General features: G+C 37.3%; 1 protein-coding gene and 1 pseudogene across 1 annotated transcript; one reads left to right on the plus strand and one right to left on the minus strand.

Moving 5' to 3' along the window:
- Positions 1-132: 132 nt before the first annotated feature.
- On the minus strand, positions 133-19,088 carry LOC145563688 (uncharacterized). Its single transcript, XM_081624122.1, has 5 exons — positions 18,685-19,088; positions 13,510-13,603; positions 1,711-1,748; positions 1,491-1,626; positions 133-867 (listed from the first exon to the last, which is right to left on the minus strand). Exons 1-5 carry the CDS (start codon positions 19,030-19,032, stop codon positions 611-613), a joined length of 873 nt encoding a protein of 290 aa, XP_081480248.1. The 5' UTR covers positions 19,033-19,088; the 3' UTR covers positions 133-610.
- On the plus strand, positions 3,831-6,362 carry LOC145562901 (uncharacterized; annotated as a pseudogene).
- Positions 19,089-19,364: the final 276 nt, after the last annotated feature.

Here is a 19,364-nt window from a genome sequence, read left to right on the forward strand (position 1 = left end):
CCTTAAAACTAAATGAATAATGAATTAGTTATCGATCATGAATTCATGATAACTGATTTTCCAGCATTACATATCCGATCATTCAATGATCTTCATACTTCAGTTTCTACTAGACCTTGGTGGTATGCCGGTTTGTCCCACGTGGCATACGTGAGAGGAAAAGGTCAGGGCAAAGCAACTTCACAAATTATATGTAGGAATGCACCAAGATGTCTTCCATCAATCTCTCAATACTGTTTTACAGTCAGTGTGAGGCTACAGAGGAATCAGAGGGAGGTTACAAAAAAAAAAAAAAAAAAAGAGAATTTGAAACATTTTATCAGCAATTCTCAAGGATCATGAATATCATTGATAAATTATTACATCGGAGTTCACTAAAAAATGTATAGAGGAAAACTCAAGGATCTAAACTCTCATCTCAAGTTAATCTCCTAAGCAATCATTCAAGCAGCTCTTCAACTACCTCTTCTTTCAGACAAAGAAGATAAGCAAGCAAGCCAACTACCGGTATGTACCTAGCGTATTTTACAAACGTAAGTCTGTCTTCCGCAACGTTTAGTAGGTTTTCACCGATCAACCAAGGCTGAAAAATCGTATAAAGAACAATATCCTAGCTAAAAGCATAAGCGAGCCTCTCGGATCCCAGATAGCTCAACAAGAAATTCAACCTGTCATTTACACTTCCAAAATCACCATCCATTCTTCCAAATAGAGCCCATGGAATGGATATTGCACACACAGCCCCACCAATCAAACCAACTACTGGTGCACCTTTGATCATCACAGTACCCAGTTGAGAGGGCTTTCTTGGGTAGTCATTTGCATCAGCTCCATTTAGTCTGATAGCCATGTAGGGTATCATGAATGCTATGAACCAAAAGTAACAATGGTACTCAACAACTCTTGCGTAATATATATACTCCGTATATCTATATATAAAAGCATAGCCACAGAAAAGTACGAATCCTATAATATATCACAATTAAAAGATGTATAAACCAGCAAATGAAGATGACTGAATTATACAAGTATAACTTAATGTAAGAAAACTGGAGAAGCAACTTTACAGTAACTTCATCAGGGTGCCTACAGCTATCAGGATATTAAATGTAAGGACAAATTCTAGGGTAAATAACCAAGACACATTCTCCAATTGTTGAAAAGGAAGCAAACTACATGGAACAAAGATGAATTGTGAGGATATAACTAAGAGGAATTATGAGGAACTAAGCCTTCATTATTTATCAACATGAAGCATTTTTTAAATTGTGGGTTGATGTTTACATGTCATACTATGATTAAATTTCCAAGGTAAGCGATTTTGTTATATAGCTCCAGATTTTCTAATGTACTTTTTTAATGAGCTCTTTCAAGGTTTAACTTCTGACTACCATTAAACAAGAAGAATTTTATTCAACTTCATCAGAACAGCAGAGCAGAATCAGGCAAGATTTTCCAGACTAAGCAAAAGAGTTATCAGTAGAACTTACTGTTCGTCAGGAACATCTGAAGGCCCCATAACGCATCCAGGGATCCCTTGTATCTACTGTTCTTAAAATCAGTGTATAGTAGACGAGCAAACATGAAGGTCCATGCCACAACGAAGTTGCAGAGCCCTTCAGACACCTAAATTGAAATCAGAATTTTCAATCAGAGTAGGCAATTAAGATATTGAATGCATTGGTCTTGAACTTCAGTCACACTACTTACTGGGTGAAGAACTGGGGCTTCTATAGCATGAATACCAACTACTCTGTCAGAACACACACAATACTGATTAGTACTAGAGCTCTGGTACCTCACAAGGTTAACAGAAGACAAAGCAGAGTATAGGCCAATTACCCGTCTATGCAAAAAAAGGATAAAGGTGGGCATATATTTAAAAATGCAAAAAAGTTATATGATGACATCACAAATTAACATATTTTATGCTTTCATCATAGTGACAGTCATTTTATGCTTCTGTCATAGACAGCAGAACAATGATTCATGCTATGAAAGTATACAACTTCTAGTATATCATAAATTCAAAATGCCACAGGTGTAAACAACCATATGAAATCAGTAATTGTGTACAGATGGAATGTTAGTGAGAGCTCCATTTTGTTGATGTATACAGTCACAGCCCTAATGATAGCAAATTGGCCTATGAACCTCATTCTGTCGTATGTCATAATGTGTAAGAAGACAATTACATCCTCATTTTCATAATGACTAGCCCTACCTGGCTACTTGGAACCATGCGCTTCATATTCGCTGGAGTTCACTCTCATATAGCTATCCCCTCCTCATGTCAATCCCATGAGTTTATTCTTCATTCTCTCAACAGAAAAGGAGCAAAAATTGACATCAGTTGTGAAACTCCCAGAACAAAAATTACCTAGCCATTTTGCCAATAATATTTGAAATACTGAGTGCAGGTCTGCTTAGTATTCCTGTGCTCCAAAGAAGGATCATAAGGCGAGAACCTCCTCAACTTGATAATTTCTCCATTGTAGGGTTGCACGTGGATGACGTGATGACTTAGGAAATGGTGCTGAATTTAGGTGTCAAATTAAACATGGGCTTACTTATAATAAACCAAACTAGTTGTGTAGGCACACCCCAACAAAATGGAATTGTTGAGTGGAAATAAAGAGGATGTCTTAGAATCTATGATTAGTGTTGTGTAACAAACACAACACCGATATAGTAATATACAGTGTATAAAAAAGCGCAAGGCGCACTAAGGCGATAGGGGTTCTAGAGCCTAGGCGCTAGGCGCAAGCGCAAGCAATGTTTGAAAAAGCGCGCCTAAGGCGCGCCTAGGCGCTAAGGCTCTAGGCGTTTAAGGGTTAGAGCTTAATTGTTGTCAGGCGAAGCGATTTTAATGAAGCGCAATTAGGCTCAATAAAGCGCGTGAGGCGCACTAGGCGCAGAAGCGTGCTTAATTGCGCCTTTTTAAAAAAGTTGCTTTTCTCTTTTTTTTTTACCGTTATATATGACGCTCTCTTTCTTTGTACTGTTATGTGCTAGAAAGTTCTTGCATATATTTTATCTTGTTTTATTATGTGGTCCACAAAATCCTTAACAATAGAAATAAAAAAAAAAATAAAAAAAAAGAAAAAGAAAAAAAAAGAGAAGAGTAGAAGACAGAAGAATTCGTTGTAGCCGGCCCTAGTTTCTTGAAGACTTCTTCAGCAATCTCCAATTCTCCAGGTACATGATACTAATCTTCAAACCAATTTTTTTTTTCTTCCTTTTCATTTTCTTTTTTCCTTTTTTTCTCCTTCTCCTTTTCTTTTTCTTCCATACTTCTTCTGTTTCTTCTGAATTTCTTTCGTATTATTTCTGTATTTTTTTTTTTTGGAATCTCTGTCTGAATTTCTTCATCTCTTGAAAAAGACCCAACCTTTATGTCCTTTGTAGAGATGAGAACCTTTTATAATGCCTCTTATCAGTAAATTTTGCATGCAAATAAAATATATAAAAAGAATAAATGCAAATATCAACATCTGTCACTTTCTACCTAAATAAGAGCCACATGGTGCACACTTTAATGAACTGACATCACCACTAACCATCAACATTTTTTTAATCAACTACTTTTTATTATAATATGTGATTATTTTTGTTGACTAATCTGTTCATCATCCAAGATAATTTAGTTATTATAATCCATTAATAATAATAATAATAAAATAATAATAATGTATACTTTATTATTTTTGCTGACTAATCTGTTCATCATCCAAGATTATTATTATTATTATTATTATTATTATTATTATTATTAAAATAATAATACTGTATACTTTATTATTAAGTGTTGTTCTTATATTTTGACAGATATGGAGGATGATGGCAGCAAACGAACTGATTTAGGCTGGACACATGGATTTTTAGCTAATCCAAATAACAAGAACAATGTCACTTGCAAGTATTGTATGAAAGTGGCCAAAGGAGGAATATACAGACTTAAACAACATTTAGCTGGTGGTTACAGAAACATAACATCTTGTCCAAGGTGTCCTGATCATGTGAGAGAAGAAATAATAGAATACATGGCTAAGAGAAAAAGTAATCGAGAGCAAGTTAATTTGATGCATGAGTTTGATCAGGTGGCTGACCTTGATGATGAAGATGATGAATTGCAAATGTTGGGATCTAACCCCAAAGGAAAAAGGCCAATGAATGTCAGTGGAGCAAGCAATGATAAAAGAGCAAAACAAGTTGGTCCAATGGATGCTTTTTTCAAATCTCGTATACAAACACCGGGTACACAAAAGACCCTTAATGAATCTTACAAGAAAGAGCAAAGGGAGAAGGCATGTGCAGATTTTTCTAAATGGATTTTTGATGCTGGAATTGCATTCAATGCTCTAAATTATCCTAGCTTCAAAATTGCTATTGATTCGATCACTAGAGCCGGAATTGGAATGAAGTCTCCAAGTGCATATGAAGTCAGGGTGCCTTTTCTGAAAAAGGAAGTTCAAAATGTTGATGAGATCATGAAAAGTCACAGAGAAGAATGGGCCAAATCAGGATGTTCTATTATGTCGGATGGGTGGACCGATAAATGTGGAAGGACAATAATCAACTTTTTAGTCAATTGTACTAAAGGAAGTATGTTCCTTGAATCTGTTGATGCCTCAAGCTATTCAAAGACGGGTACCAAGCTATTTAATCTGCTAAGTGCTATTGTTGACAAAGTTGGAGAGAATAATGTTGTACAAGTTATCACAGACAATGGAAGTAATTTTGTTGCTGCTGGTAAGAAAGACTAAAAAACTGTTTTAAATTAACTTTATTATTTTACTAGTTTCTTATATAACTATATTTTGATTAGGTAACCTCTTGATGACACGTTATCCAAACTTGTATTGGACTCCTTGTGCAGCTCACTGCATTGATCTTATACTTGAAGATATTGGACGACTTCCTATCATTGAAAGAGTCCTAAAGAGGGCAATTCAAATGAATAGCTTCATTTATCAACGCCCTGGTCTTCTAAATTTGATGAGACAATTCACTAACCAGAAGAACTTGTGAGGCCAACAAAGACAAGATTTGCTACTGCATTTATTACACTATCATCAATTCACAAGCAGCAGCATAATCTAAGAAAAATGTTTACTTCTCAAGAGTGGAGAAGTAGCAAATGGGCCAAGGAATCAGGAGGCAAAAAAGCAGCTGAAACTATTATGATGCCCTCCTTTTGGAATGGTACAGTGTATGCGTTAAAGTTAACAGGCCCATTAGTTCGTGCACTAAGGTTGGTAGATGGTGAAAAAAAACCTCCCATGGGCTACATATATGAGGCAATGGATCGTGCCAAAGAAGCAATTTCAGCATCATTCAATCAAAATGAGTCCAAATACAAAGAAGTTTTCGAGATGATTGATAAGAGATGGCAATGTCAACTACACCGTCCTTTACATGCTGCTGGACACTTTCTAAACCCTGAGTACTATTATGACAATCCCCAAATTGAGCAATGTGAAGAGGTAGTAAATGGATTATATGAGTGCATACAAAGGTTGGTCCCACAACTTGACAAGCAAGACAAGATTATGACTGAGCTCACTTCTTACAAGCAAGCAAATGGTCTCTTTGGAAATCAAATGGCTATAAGGCATAGGAAAACTAAAGCTCCAGGTAATCAACTTATATCAATTCAATTAATTGTAACTATTCACCTAATTACACACTAATCTGTACACTGTAAATTTTAATTTTGTAGCTGAGTGGTGGTCTTGTTATGGTTCTTCTACACCTACTTTACAACAATTTTCCATAAAGATTTTAAGTCTTACATGTAGTGCATCAGGCTGTGAGAGAAATTGGAGTACCTTTGAACATGTAAGTGGTGTTTCCTACTGATTCTTTATTAAACTAATGTCAATTTCTTGGTGGTTATAACTAAATATTTTCTGTTTTGATAGATTCATTCTAAGAAGAGGAATCGACTCACACAATCTCGTTTAAATGACTTGGTGTATGTTAAGTACAATCGGGCATTGATTCAAAATTACAAGTTGCGTGATAAGATTGATCCCATAGCTTTGAAAGATATTGATGATAGTAATGAGTGGTTAACAGGAAGGATAAAAGAAGATGCTGAAAATGATCATGTGTTTGATGATGATGATGATCTTACATGGGGCCAAGTTGCTAGTGCGGCCGGAGTTTATGAAGAAAGATTCAACTTGAGATCAAGAGGTAGACTTGGAGAAAATATTGGTAGTTCAAGCAAAGGAACCACACAAAGTCAGCCATTAGGACAAGCAAATGATGAAGAAGAAGAAGATGATGATGAAGGCTACTTGTCACTTGAAGATGATATGGGAGATGTTGATGCTTTTTCTGAGGAAGATGATTAAACAGAACACTAGGAGCATAGGAGGACAGATTTACATATTCTTTTTGAAACTACTATATTTGGTTTCCTTTTGGCTAGTAGCCTATTGCTGATATACATTATTTTGTATGCTATGTTTTTGGAGAAGCATGTGGAATGGGAAATCAGTTTTTACTTATATATTTATGTGTTTTAATATTATGTTTCAATCACATATATATATGTATAAGTGAAAAAACCTTTAAATGTAGGAAAGTGCGCCTTACTTCGATTTTAAATGTAGGAAAGTGCGCCTTACTTCGAGAAAAATCTGCACATGCCTTCTCCCTTTGCTCTTTCTTGTAAGATTCATTAAGGGTCTTTTGTGTACCCGGTGTTTGTGTACGAGATTTGAAAAAAGCATCCATTGGACCAACTTGTTTTGCTCTTTTATCATTGCTTGCTCCACTGACATTCATTGGCCTTTTTCCTTTGGGGTTAGATCCCAACATTTGCAATTCATCATCTTCATCATCAAGGTCAGCCACCTGATCAAACTCATGCATCAAATTAACTTGCTCTCGATTACTTTTTCTCTTAGCCATGTATTCTATTATTTCTTCTCCCACATGATCAGGACACCTTGGACAAGATGTTATGTTTCTGTAACCACCAGCTAAATGTTGTTTAAGTCTGTATATTCCTCCTTTGGCCACTTTCATACAATACTTGCAAGTGACATTGTTCTTGTTATTTGGATTAGCTAAAAATCCATGTGTCCAGCCTAAATCAGTTCGTTTGCTGCCATCATCCTCCATATATGTCATTATATAAGAACAACACTTAATAATAAAGTATACAGTATTATTATTTTAATAATAATAATAATAATAATAATAATAATCATCTTGGATGATGAACAGATTAGTCAGCAAAAATAATAAAGTATACATTATTATTATTTTATTATTATTATTAATGGATTATAATAACTAAATTATCTTGGATGATGAACAGATTAGTCAACAAAAATAATCACATATTATAATAAAAAAGTAGTTGATTAAAAAAATGTTGATGGTTAGTGGTGATGTCAGTTCATTAAAGTGTACACCATGTGGCTCTTATTTAGGTAGAAAGTGACAGATGTTGATATTTGCATTTATTCTTTTTATATATTTTATTTGCATGCAAAATTTACTGATAAGAGGCATTATAAAAGGTTCTCATCTCTACAAAGGACATAAAGGTTGGGTCTTTTTCAAGAGATGAAGAAATTCAGATAAAGAGATTCCAAAAAAAAATAAAATACAGAAATAATACGAAAGAAATTCAGAAGAAACAGAAGAAGTATGGAAGAAAAAGAAAAGGAGAAGGAGAAAAAAAGGAAAAAAGAAAATGAAAAGGAAGAAAAAAAAAATTGGTTTGAAGATTAGTATCATGTACCTGGAGAATTGGAGATTGCTGAAGAAGTCTTCAAGAAACTAGGGCCGGCTACAGCGAATTCTTCTGTCTTCTACTTTTCTCTTTTTTTTTTCTTTTTCTTTTTTTTTCTTTTTCTTTTTTTTTTTTTTTTTATTTTTTTATTTCTATTGTTAAGGATTTTGTGGACCACATAATAAAACAAGATAAAATATATGCAATAACTTTCTAGCACATAACAGTACAAAGAAAGAGAGCGTCATATATAACGGTAAAAAAAGAGAAAAGCAACTTTTTTAAAAAGGCGCAATTAAGCACGCTTCTGCGCCTAGTGCGCCTCACGCGCTTTATTGAGCCTAATTGCGCTTCATTAAAATCGCTTCGCCTGACAACAATTAAGCTCTAACCCTTAAACGCCTAGAGCCTTAGCGCCTAGGCGCGCCTTAGGCGCGCTTTTTCAAACATTGGTAATATAGTACAATCGTATAATCTTAAGTAAAAAACAACCTATGTTACTTGTTGATGTTATGGTAAGTAGTGAATTTGAGTATAATAAAATGATAACCCAATGAAGATGAAGGATTCCCGACACCTTAAAGACTCCGGGAAGCTAAGTTGGTGATATAAACAAATAATAATCTCTTGCAGCTCTTCACTAGCAATGCGACAACATAATTCTGAAGTAGCAATGTAGCTAAACCAAACACATTTTTAGGACTTTTATGCACTTATTGGTAGGCTTGTTATGGTTCCAAACCAACTCATATGACCTCGGGAAACACCCAACCCATTCACTTCAATTTTGGAAAAAATTTCCAAAATTGGCTCGAAAGGAAACATGCCAGGGTGCTCATATTGGACAATTTTTGTCTGACCCAAAAAGGAAACATGCCAGGGTGCTCATATTGGCCCCACAACACCCTGGGAGCCCATTTGGGTGGTTGGAACCATTTGTTTACAACTTACAATTCCCTTCATTAATTCAAGGCCACCACTAGACTTTATATGAGACTGCGTAGTAATCATATACGGTTCCAACAAACATCATATGACCCTGGGATGCATATCCCCTACATTATATGACCCCAACCAACACATTATTGTTATCGTATTTTTCCTCTCTCGCCCTGTAACCAACCAGCTCTCCCTCTCTTTGAATCTAAGAGCCAATTAGTCATGCACAAGCTACACATCCTGCTTGGCTTGAAGTTAGTCATAACTAATATCTTGTTCTTATATAAGGTAAAAAAAAAAAAAAAAAAATTGATCAGTCTTGTCTTACAAGACTGGTAAAATAGCTTAAGATGCAGCCAATCATATTATTATGGTAGTATATTTACACTTACCAAGAATATAAGACCATCAAAGTAATACTTGCCAGCATTTGTTATCGGCAAGATAAAGAAGAAATTCAAAAAAAGGACCAAAAGATCATTGATAGTGTCAGAACTGATAGCCCATACAGGATCACCCTGTCATATATGCAAGTTAAAGTTTATAGTTAAAAGGAGAGGTCAAACTTGCATAGCACAATGCTAGTAATTGCAGATAATCATATTCTATTTGAGACAATAGAAACAATAAAGTTCAATATATAAGATCACAAGGCAATAGAACGTATAAGAACATGAAAATATCAAACATAGAGCAGGAAATTCTCCATCTCCTTTCCTCGCAGGATGGGTTGAGGGGTGGGGTGAGGAAGGAGGTGTCACAGAGAGAGAGAGTTTGTGGCATGATCAACTTTCTATGGACATTTAATTGAATGCATCCCCTCCCCCCACCCCAATCCTCTAATTCAGTCCATTCATATGTTAAAGAAGATGAAGATAACATGAATGACCTTTCCTTATCAGGAGACTACATTGCTACAGACCTACAGTTCCAAAGCAGATGAAAGCAACTGTGTAGGTTTTCAGTTTGCAGAGATCATATTTTTGTGAGAATCTATAGACTTTGAAGACAGGAAGGTGTCATGTCTTGCAGGTATCTTGTGTTTTTTCTTATGAGATACAAAAGAGTAAAATACCAGATTGACTGTACATAATGATACAATGATTTTTCATTGGAAAAAAGCCTTTTCGTATGGTTGAGATAGCTAGGAGCCTTATTTACTTCTTTGGTCATCTATAGAGAACAATATATGAGGTATAGGAGAAGCAAGAGGTACAAATTGTAGCAAGCTGTGATTTTTGCTGTTTTGTGGATGCTTTGGTTGAAGAGGAATGATAAAATTGAATTTACATGATCCTGTCTTCTTCGGCAATGATGTCCTTATGGGATCTCGTGGTATTCAGCTTCTTTTTCAGCTTATGCTCGAGGTGCATGTCCCTTTCAGATGTACTACGTGATTGGTGCTCATTTATACTTTTGCTCGAGTTTTGTAGATTTTCAGTCCCCCTCTTTTCGAAACTTCTTTAATTGTTTCAATGAATTTTCTTTTCTTATCTTAAGGCCCTGTTTACTCCACCTTAAAAATAAAAAAATAAAAAAAATTCAATTCAGTAAAAATAAGTTCAATTGAGAAAAAAAAAAAAAAAAAAAAAAAGTTGAGTTCAGTAAAAACCAGTAACTTCAAAGATGGAATATAATAGAAAATTAGTTAAAATAATTTTAGTACAGTAACAGTAAATTTGGTTCAGTAAAAATAATTTCAATTTAGCAAATATAAGATGAAGTGAACTGAGTATCAAGGAGAAAGTCACTGGAGCATAAGGAAATTTCCACGAAATGAGATTGGACTGATCTCCACAATATTAGATCAAGTGTATGTAAGTGGAAACCTAATGGTTATCAGGTAACACGAATGAGTCCTCCATTAGGCTCGTGCATGTGTACATGAACAGAAACTACACAATTTAAATTCTATTTTCTCATAGCATGGGGAGGTATAAATATAAGTATTCTCACTCCTAAATTCCTAATTAACCCTTATTAACCAAACAACACAGAAATAAGGTATACAATAAGGTCCAAAAAAAAAACAGAAATAATAGCAACTAAAAGAATTCTCTCGATTATTATCCTCTTTGAAACTAATTCAGTCATATGACGTCTTGCCACAAAAGTAACTCAAGAAACTCTTAAATAAGTAATAGAGTTCAAATTATGTCATACACTCATGTCTCAACTTCAAAAGTCAAATGATAAATATCTCCAAAAATGACGTCCATTCCGCCGCAATAACCACAGTATCAGCCTATCAGGGGTGTAAAAGATGAGCATTTTACTCTAAACTATCCACTAATACTCCACCTTCAACATCACAAAGATACCATAATTCATTGAAATTTGGAGAATGGACTAATATCTGTGTAATGCACTTGATATTGATGATAACTTTACTCAATAACTTTAAAATGAAAATATTGATGCAAGATTTCCAATTGATCAGTTCTCTTTTAGTTTCTGATAAAGCAAAACACATAAACCTACTACAGCTCCCATTTCAATCATCACCTTTTGAAACTAGTGATGAAATATGTACATCAAGGGGACAATTTCTCTACGAGGACCATGACCCCCAGAAATTGCTAGCTTCTATCCCGAGTACGTTCATATCCAAAGGACGACATCTTTCTGATATTAATTCAATTGTATCCTAAATACACAATGCAATTAATTTCTTCTTGATAAGACCAATAGGAACCAAAAATCACACTAGGGAGTTCAAGAGAAAAATACGTAATATTGAAGAACATTATTACTAGAAATAAGGAGGGATATATTGCCAATAACTCCATGTTGCTTAAATTGCAAGAGATGTATACAATTTCTCATAACTTCAGAACTTCTATACCTACTATAAATGCATAATAGTCCAAACTATAAGGATCATATAAAACGTCAGTAGTTCTCCATAAAATAAATTCTATTGAAATCTCTATTTATTCGAAAATTATTAGGTTTGACAAATTCACATAAATTCCAAATACTATGCAAACAACAGCATCACAACAACATAATTCCAATGAATTCAGTCATTTCACACCTTATGCTACATTTCATAAATAAAAAAAAAAATAATAATAATATTAAAAAAAAAAAAAGAGAGAAAATTAGGGGGAAAAGGAAGAGAGCACACTAACAGGAGCAAAAGGAAGCAAAAAGAGCCAAACAATGTAGACCCCTTCCATAACCCACAAAACTGCTTGAGTTAATTCACAACAAAAGGAAGAAAATTAGGGTTGCACGTGAAAGACGTGATAATTTAGGAAATGGTGCTGAATTTAGGTGTCAAATTAAACATGGGCTTCCTTATAATAAACCAAACTAGGTGCATGTACATCACACCTCCTACGGTCGTTACACCACAACAAAATGGGAATGTTGAGTGGAAATAAAGAGGATATCTTGGAATCTATGATTGGTGTTGAGTAACAAACAACATCGATATAGTAATATAATATTGAAGTTAAAAACAACCTATTTTATTTATTGACGTTATGGTAAGTAGGGAATTTGAGTATAATTAATTGATAACCCAAGGAAGATGAAGGATTCCTGAAAAACTTCGGGATGCCAAGTTGGTGATATAAACAAACAATCATCTCTTGCAGCTCTTCACTAGCAGTGTGACATAATTCTGAAGTAGCCACATAGCTAAATCAAGCTCATTTTCAAGACTTTTATACACTTATTGGTAGGCTTGTTATGGTTCCAATCCAACTCACGTGATCCCAGGGAACACCCAACCCATTCACTTCAATTTTGGGAAGAATTCCTGAAACTGCCAGAAAACGTGGATTATAGCCTTTAGCTTTGGACAATTTTTTACTTGTCTAGACTCTTAAAGGAAACATGCCACGTGCTCACATTGACCCCACAACACCCTGGGAGCCCATTTGGGGGTGGTTGGAACCGTTCGTTTACAATTAATGATTCCCTTCATTAACTCAAGGCCATCATGGGACTTTATATTGGAGCGACTAGTGATCATATATGGTTCCAAACAAAATCATATGACCCTAGGATCCATTCCCTACATTATATGACCTCAACCAACACATTATTGCTATTGTTATTTTTTCTCTCTTTTCACCCAGCAACTATGTTACATGGATTCGGGCACCCATGTCCGACACGGGTATGTGTCCAAGTGTTCGACTCGCCTATTTTGTGGGAAAAAAATCCATGGTTTTGAACAAAAAGTGAAGTATCCAAGTGTCATACCCATGTCAAAGGGCGTGTTCGGCAAAATATAGCTGTGAAGGTAGTTGTCAGTTGTGAAGGTAGCTATCAGTTGTGTAGGTAGCTTTTAGCCGTCAAGAACCTGTTAGCTGTGAACATAGATAATTTAGGTATGAGTATTGGATAAAGTAGCGGTTGGCTAACTGTTACATTTAAAAATTAATATTTTATATTTAATACTATAGATTAAATTTTTAACAGCTACCTCTAATTTCAAAAGTTAATATTTCTAACTTTTCATAAAACCTACCTTCACCACTAAAAGCTACCCTAACCACTACTTTGCCAAACACTTACATTCTTTGTTAAGTAGTGGTTTTGACCAAGTCAAACCACTAAAAGCTACTTAAAAGCTACTCAAACGCTAAGTGTCGAGGGTCCGACATGGGTGCTTAAGGTGAAATAAAGAGTCAATGTAACATAGCCCAGCAATCAACCTACTCTCCCTTTCTCTGAATCTAAGAGCCAAGTAGTCATGCACAAGCTACACATCCTGCTTGGCTTGAAGTTGGTCATAACTCATAAGCACATATTATTTACACTTACCAAGAATATAAGACCATCAAAGTGATACTTACCAGCATTTGTTATCGGCAAGATAAAGAAGAAATTCAAAGAAAGCCCCACAAGATCATTGATAGTGTCTGAACTGATAGCCCATACAGGATCACCCTGTCATATGTATTAGATTATTATTATATTATGTATATAATTAGGACATTTATTGTAAACCTAGTTTAGCATTTTGTATTCTCTGTATATATACTCTTTGAGGCTAATGAGAATACCAAGGGATTATTTCCTATATGGTATCAGGCTAGGTTTTTTCCGCCACTCTCTTTCTTGTCTTCTAGCTGCTTCCAATCATGGGTGAATCTCCTAAAAATCCCCTTTTTCATCCTGCTCTTGCTGTCCCACCAATCAAGAGTCTTATCCCTGTAACCTTGGAGATGAAAAGCTCCCAATACACTTTCGTGTTAATGCCAGAGCTTATCAAGTCATTCACCACATTCTCCCTCCCTCTGAAACAGACCCTGCCTCTTCATCTTCTCTAAAAACCACCGACCCTGCTCTATGGGCTCATCTCGATGCAATCGTGCTTCAATGGATATACGGGACTATATCCAACGATCTCCTCAACACCATCATCGAACCCGATATCACCGCCGAAGCCGCGTGGGGGAGATTGAAAGACATCTTTCAAGACAATCGCACAAATCGAGCCGTGCAACTTGAATCCGAATTCTCTCAGGTTGATTTAAACAATTTTGCCAATGTTTCTGATTATTGTCAGCATATCAAAATGCTTGCCGACCAATTAGCTAATGTCGGAGCCCAAGTCAGCGATCACCGTCTTGTTATCACCCTTGTCCGTGGCCTATCTAAGGCCTATGATAATGTCGCTGCTATTCTTCAGCAAACTGACCCACCTGTCTCCTTTCACAAAGCCCGCTCAATGCTCCTTCTTGAGGAATCGCGTCAAGCTAATGAAGCCGCGAATGAGGCCAATGCTGCTGGTACTGCTTTGATGGCTACGGAAAACTCCAATTCTGCTCACAACGATCACTCTTCCTCTGTTTCTCACGGACACCGCAACCACCAGAAAAATCACAGCCGTGGCGATGGTCGTGGTGGTCACGGCAGAGGGCGCGGCGGTGGTGGCCGCAACAACAACAGAGGTTGCGGTGGCCGCGGTAATGGGCAGCATCAACAACAACTTCCTCCTTCTCCTTGGCAGTGGAACACTTCTTCGGGGTGGCAGTACCCTCCATGGGCCGCTTGGGCCTCTCCTCCTTGGGCCGCACCCCCCTGTCCGTACCCAACCTCTTGGCCTCGTCCTCCTGCTGGGCCGCGGTCTTCTCAAGGAGGCATTCTAGGCCCTGTACCTCAACAACAACAGCATGCTTTCACTTCTCAAGCTCCTTCCTCCGTTGGCTATGCTCCCACCGACGTCGAAGCTGCCTTGCACACTCTCTCCTTGCACCAACCCGATGACAATTGGTACATGGACACCGGAGCTTCCTCTCACATGACCTCACATCAAGGTACTCTCTCATCTTATTTTAATTTGAGCACTCCTCACAATATTATTGTTGGAAATGGTAGTGGCATTCCGATTTGTGGTCATGGTCATGCTTCCCTCCCTCCCTTCACTTTGAATAATGTTCTTCATGCCCCTAATCTCATAAAAAATCTGAATTCTGTCCGAAAATTTACTAGTGATAATTTGGTTTCCATAGAGTTTGATCCGTTTGGTTTTTCTGTGAAGGACCTACGGACGGGGACTATTTGTATGAGATGTGATAGCTCGGGGGAGCTTTACCCATTCACTTCCACCGCCACATCACCTTCTCCACCCACCGCCCTTGCTGCCCTCTCCTCTACTTTGTGGCATGATCGCCTAGGCCATCCCGGATCTTCCATTTTGAGCTCTCTCAAGAAGAACAATTTTATCCAATGTAATAGGATTTTGAATTCTACTATTTGTTCTTCTTGTATTTTTGGGAAACATGTGAAACTTCCTTTCTATTCATCTACTACTTGTACTACTTTGCCATTTGACATTTTTCATAGTGACATTTGGACCTCTCCTAAATTAAGTAGTGCCGGTCATCATTATTATGTGTTATTTTTGGATGATTACACAAATTTTCTTTGGACTTTTCCTATTGCTCGAAAATCTCATGTGTATCCTCTATTTTTACAATTGAATGCTCTTGCTCGTACTCAATTTGATCGTAATGTGAAATGTTTTCAATGTGATAATGGGGGTGAATATGACAATGATTCTTTTCGCAATTTTTGTGTGTCTAATGGAATGGTCTTCCGCTTCTCTTGCCCCCACACCTCTTCCCAAAATGGAAAAGCCGAAAGAAAAATCCGTACTATCAATAATATGATACGTACCCTTCTTGCTCATGCCTCTATGCCCCCCTCGTTTTGGCACCATGCCCTTCACATGGCTACTTATCTCCACAATATTCTACCTACCAAACTTCTTGCTTATGAATCACCCACTAAAATTCTTTACCAAAAAGACCTGTCTTACTCTCACTTACGTGTGTTCGGGTGCCTTTGCTATCCCCTTCTTCCCTCCACCTCAATCAACAAACTCCAATCTCGCTCCACACCATGTGTGTTCTTGGGATATCCACCTAACCATCATGGGTACAAGTGCTATGACATTTCCACCCAAAAAAATAATCTCGCGTCATGTAGTGTTTGATGAAACTCAATTTCCCTTTGCAAAAATAAACACTCCCAAACCTGCTGATTACGATTTTTTGGATGAAGGCTTACCTCCTGCCTTATTTCACCATCTCCATAATGCGCCCAGCCCACCTCCAGAGGCCCATACGCCATCTACTACTCTCTCCCCTACGGCCCAGCCTTTTCAGGCCCACACTCCAACTCCTACTCCCCTTATTTCACCGGATCTCACTTCCCCCCCCTCCTTCTTTGGGCCGCTCATCTACAGGGCCCAATCTTCCTCAATCTCCATCAATTTCTCCTATCTCACGGTCCCACACTGAAGCCCAAACTCACTCTCCTATACATACTCCTCCTATTTTGGGCCAGCCCACTCGCAGACAACCCCCACCTCCCTTGTCTATTGCCACTAGGAGCTCCCATGGGATTTTTAAGCCCAAACAAATTTTTGATCTAAACTGTCAAATTTCCCCATCTCCTCTACCCCGTAATCGAAAGGCTGCTCTTTCCGACCCGAATTGGAATAATGCCATGATGGAGGAGTTTAATGCTCTTATTAAAAATAAGACGTGGGAGTTAGTTCCTCGTCCCCCTAATGTCAATGTTATTCCTTGCGTTTGGCTTTATAAACATAAAAAGAATGCTAATGGTGTCTTTGAGAGACACAAAGCTCGTCTTGTGGTTAATGGCAGGAATCAACAGGTTGGCATTGATTGTGATGAGACATTTAGTCCGGTGGTCAAACCGGCAACTATTCGGACCGTTCTTAGCATTGCTCTCTCCAAATCTTGGGGCATTCATCAAAGGGATGTCAAAAACGCATTCTTGAATGGAGACATTGCCGAAACCGTCTATATGCATCAACCACCCGGTCTTCGTGACATGGACAACCCGGGTCATGTTTGCCTTCTCAAAAAGGCCCTCTACGGCCTCAAGCAAGCCCCTCGGGCGTGGTATCATCGGTTTGCATCTTTTGTATCTACTATTGGTTTCACTCATAGCAAATCGGATAACTCATTGTTTGTCTACTCTAATGGGAAAGATTTAGCCTATATGTACTTCGATCCAATCAATCGATCGATCAAGAGACTAATCTCTTTTGTTTAGGCCAGCAGCTATTCTTCTTTATGTCGACGACATCGTCCTCACCTCTTCATCTAATGATTTTCGGTTATCTATCATGGCTCGGCTAAGTGCCGAATTTGCAATGACTGATCTCGGCCCACTCAGCTCCTTTCTTGGCATCTCTGTCACTCGACATTCGGGGGGTATGTTCCTTTCTCAAAAATCATATGCGGCCGATATCATTGCTCGTGCTAATATGTCATCTTGTAAACCTTCGGCCACCCCTGTCGATACCAAGGCTAAATTGAGCTCTTCTTCCGGCCCTCCCGTGGATGATCCCACTCTTTACTGTAGCTTAGCCGGGGCTCTTCAATACTTGACTTTTACTCGGCCGGATATTTCGTACGCCGTGCAACAAGTGTGCTTGTATTTGCACGATGCTGGCCAAGAGCACATGGCTGCCATCCGTCGAATTTTGAGGTATCTCCAGGGCACTCTTTCTCTCGGCCTTCATCTTTATCCCTCCTCAACCTCGGGCCTCATTGCTTACTCAGAAGCGGATTGGGGGGCTGCCCCGACACGCGTCGTTCCACCTCAGGGTACTGCGTCTTTCTCGGTGACAACCTGATTTCATGGTCTGCCAAACGGCAGCCTACCCTCTCCAAGAGCAGCGCCGAGGCTGAATATCGGGGAGTGGCTAATGTTGTTGCGGAGTCGTGTTGGTTGCGCAACTTACTTCTTGAGCTTCATTGCCCCATCAAGAAAGCCACCGTCGTTTATTGTGACAATGTTAGTGCCGTTTATCTCTCCGGCAACCCGGTTCAACATCAACGAACCAAGCATATCGAAATGGATATTCACTTTGTGCGCAAGAAAGTTGCTCTTGGTCAAGTACGTGTACTCCATGTCCCTTCTCGCTACCAAATCGCTGATATATTCACTAAAGGTCTTCCTCAACTTCTCTTTGATGACTTTCGTAACAGTCTTAGCTTTCACAAACCTCTCGCTTCGACTGCGGGGGTGTATTAGATTATTATTATATTATGTATATAATTAGGACATTTATTGTAAACCTAGTTTAGCATTTTGTATTCTCTGTATATATACTCTTTGAGGCTAATGAGAATACCAAGGGATTATTTCCTATAATATGTGCAAGTTCATTTTTTTATAGTTAGAAAAAGAGGTCAAACTTGCATAGCACATTGCTAGTAATTGTCAATAATTTGAGACAATTGAAACAATTAAGTACATTATATGAATTGTCAATTTCTATTGAAAATTGTTAGGTTTGACAAATCATTCACATATAAACAATGAAAATCCAAATACAATGCAATCAACTGCATCACAATTCACGACAACATTATTCCAATCAATCTATACCTTATCCTACATTCTATCAAACCAAAAAAATCAAATATGGTAGAAAATTAGGGCAAAATTGAAGAGCATAAAAAGGAAGAGAGCATACTAACAGGAGCAAAAGGAAGCAAAAAGAGCCAAACAATGTAGACCCCTTCCATAACCCACAAAACTGCTTGAGTTAATTTTCTACGAAAAGATTCAGATTCATCTTCAACTTCAACACCAACTAACCCAGAATTCTTTCTATTCGACGAACTTCGAGTTGCAGAACAAGGAATTGTGAGTTGACAATGGCGATTTGGCGGGAAATTAAGGGTAGTTTTTGGGGGGAATTTGAGTGGAAGATGATGATGAGAGAGAGAAAAGCGTCGAGAAATGGAAGGTTTAGGAGGTGGTTGGGAGGTGTGGAGTAAGAGAGTTCGAAGTGGAATGACTGTTGACGACGCCATTGTTGTCATCTTCAAGGTACTGCTGAAAGTTGTGATGAAGAAGAGAGAGAATGGTTATTGGTTTGGTTCTGTGTTTCATGGCAACGTGGCGCCAAATATTAATTTTTATTATAAAAAATCAATTATTATTATTATTACTATTATTATTATTATTATTATAATTAATATTATTAATAATAAGTATAATTATTAATATTATTATTACTATTATTATTACTATTATTAAATATTAATTATTGTTATTATTAATATTATAATTATTAAGTAATAATTATTATTAATATTATCATTATTAAATATTAATTATTTTTTTTTATTATTATTATTATTCAATATTAATT

This window comes from Chenopodium album, chromosome 10, assembly GCF_948465745.1.
Source record: "Chenopodium album chromosome 10, dcCheAlbu1.1, whole genome shotgun sequence".
Lineage (NCBI taxonomy): Eukaryota > Viridiplantae > Streptophyta > Magnoliopsida > Caryophyllales > Amaranthaceae > Chenopodium > Chenopodium album.

Coding starts and splice junctions, on each gene's coding strand:
- LOC145563688 (XM_081624122.1), bottom strand. CDS start 19,032: ATGACAACAATGGCGTCGTCAACAGTCATTCCACTTCGAACTCTCTTA. Junction 13,604..18,684: donor TTTTGCTTCCTTTTGCTCCT/GTTAGTATGCTC, acceptor TACATATGACAG/GGTGATCCTGTATGGGCTAT. Junction 1,627..1,710: donor AAGCCCCAGTTCTTCACCCA/GTAAGTAGTGTG, acceptor ATTTCAATTTAG/GTGTCTGAAGGGCTCTGCAA.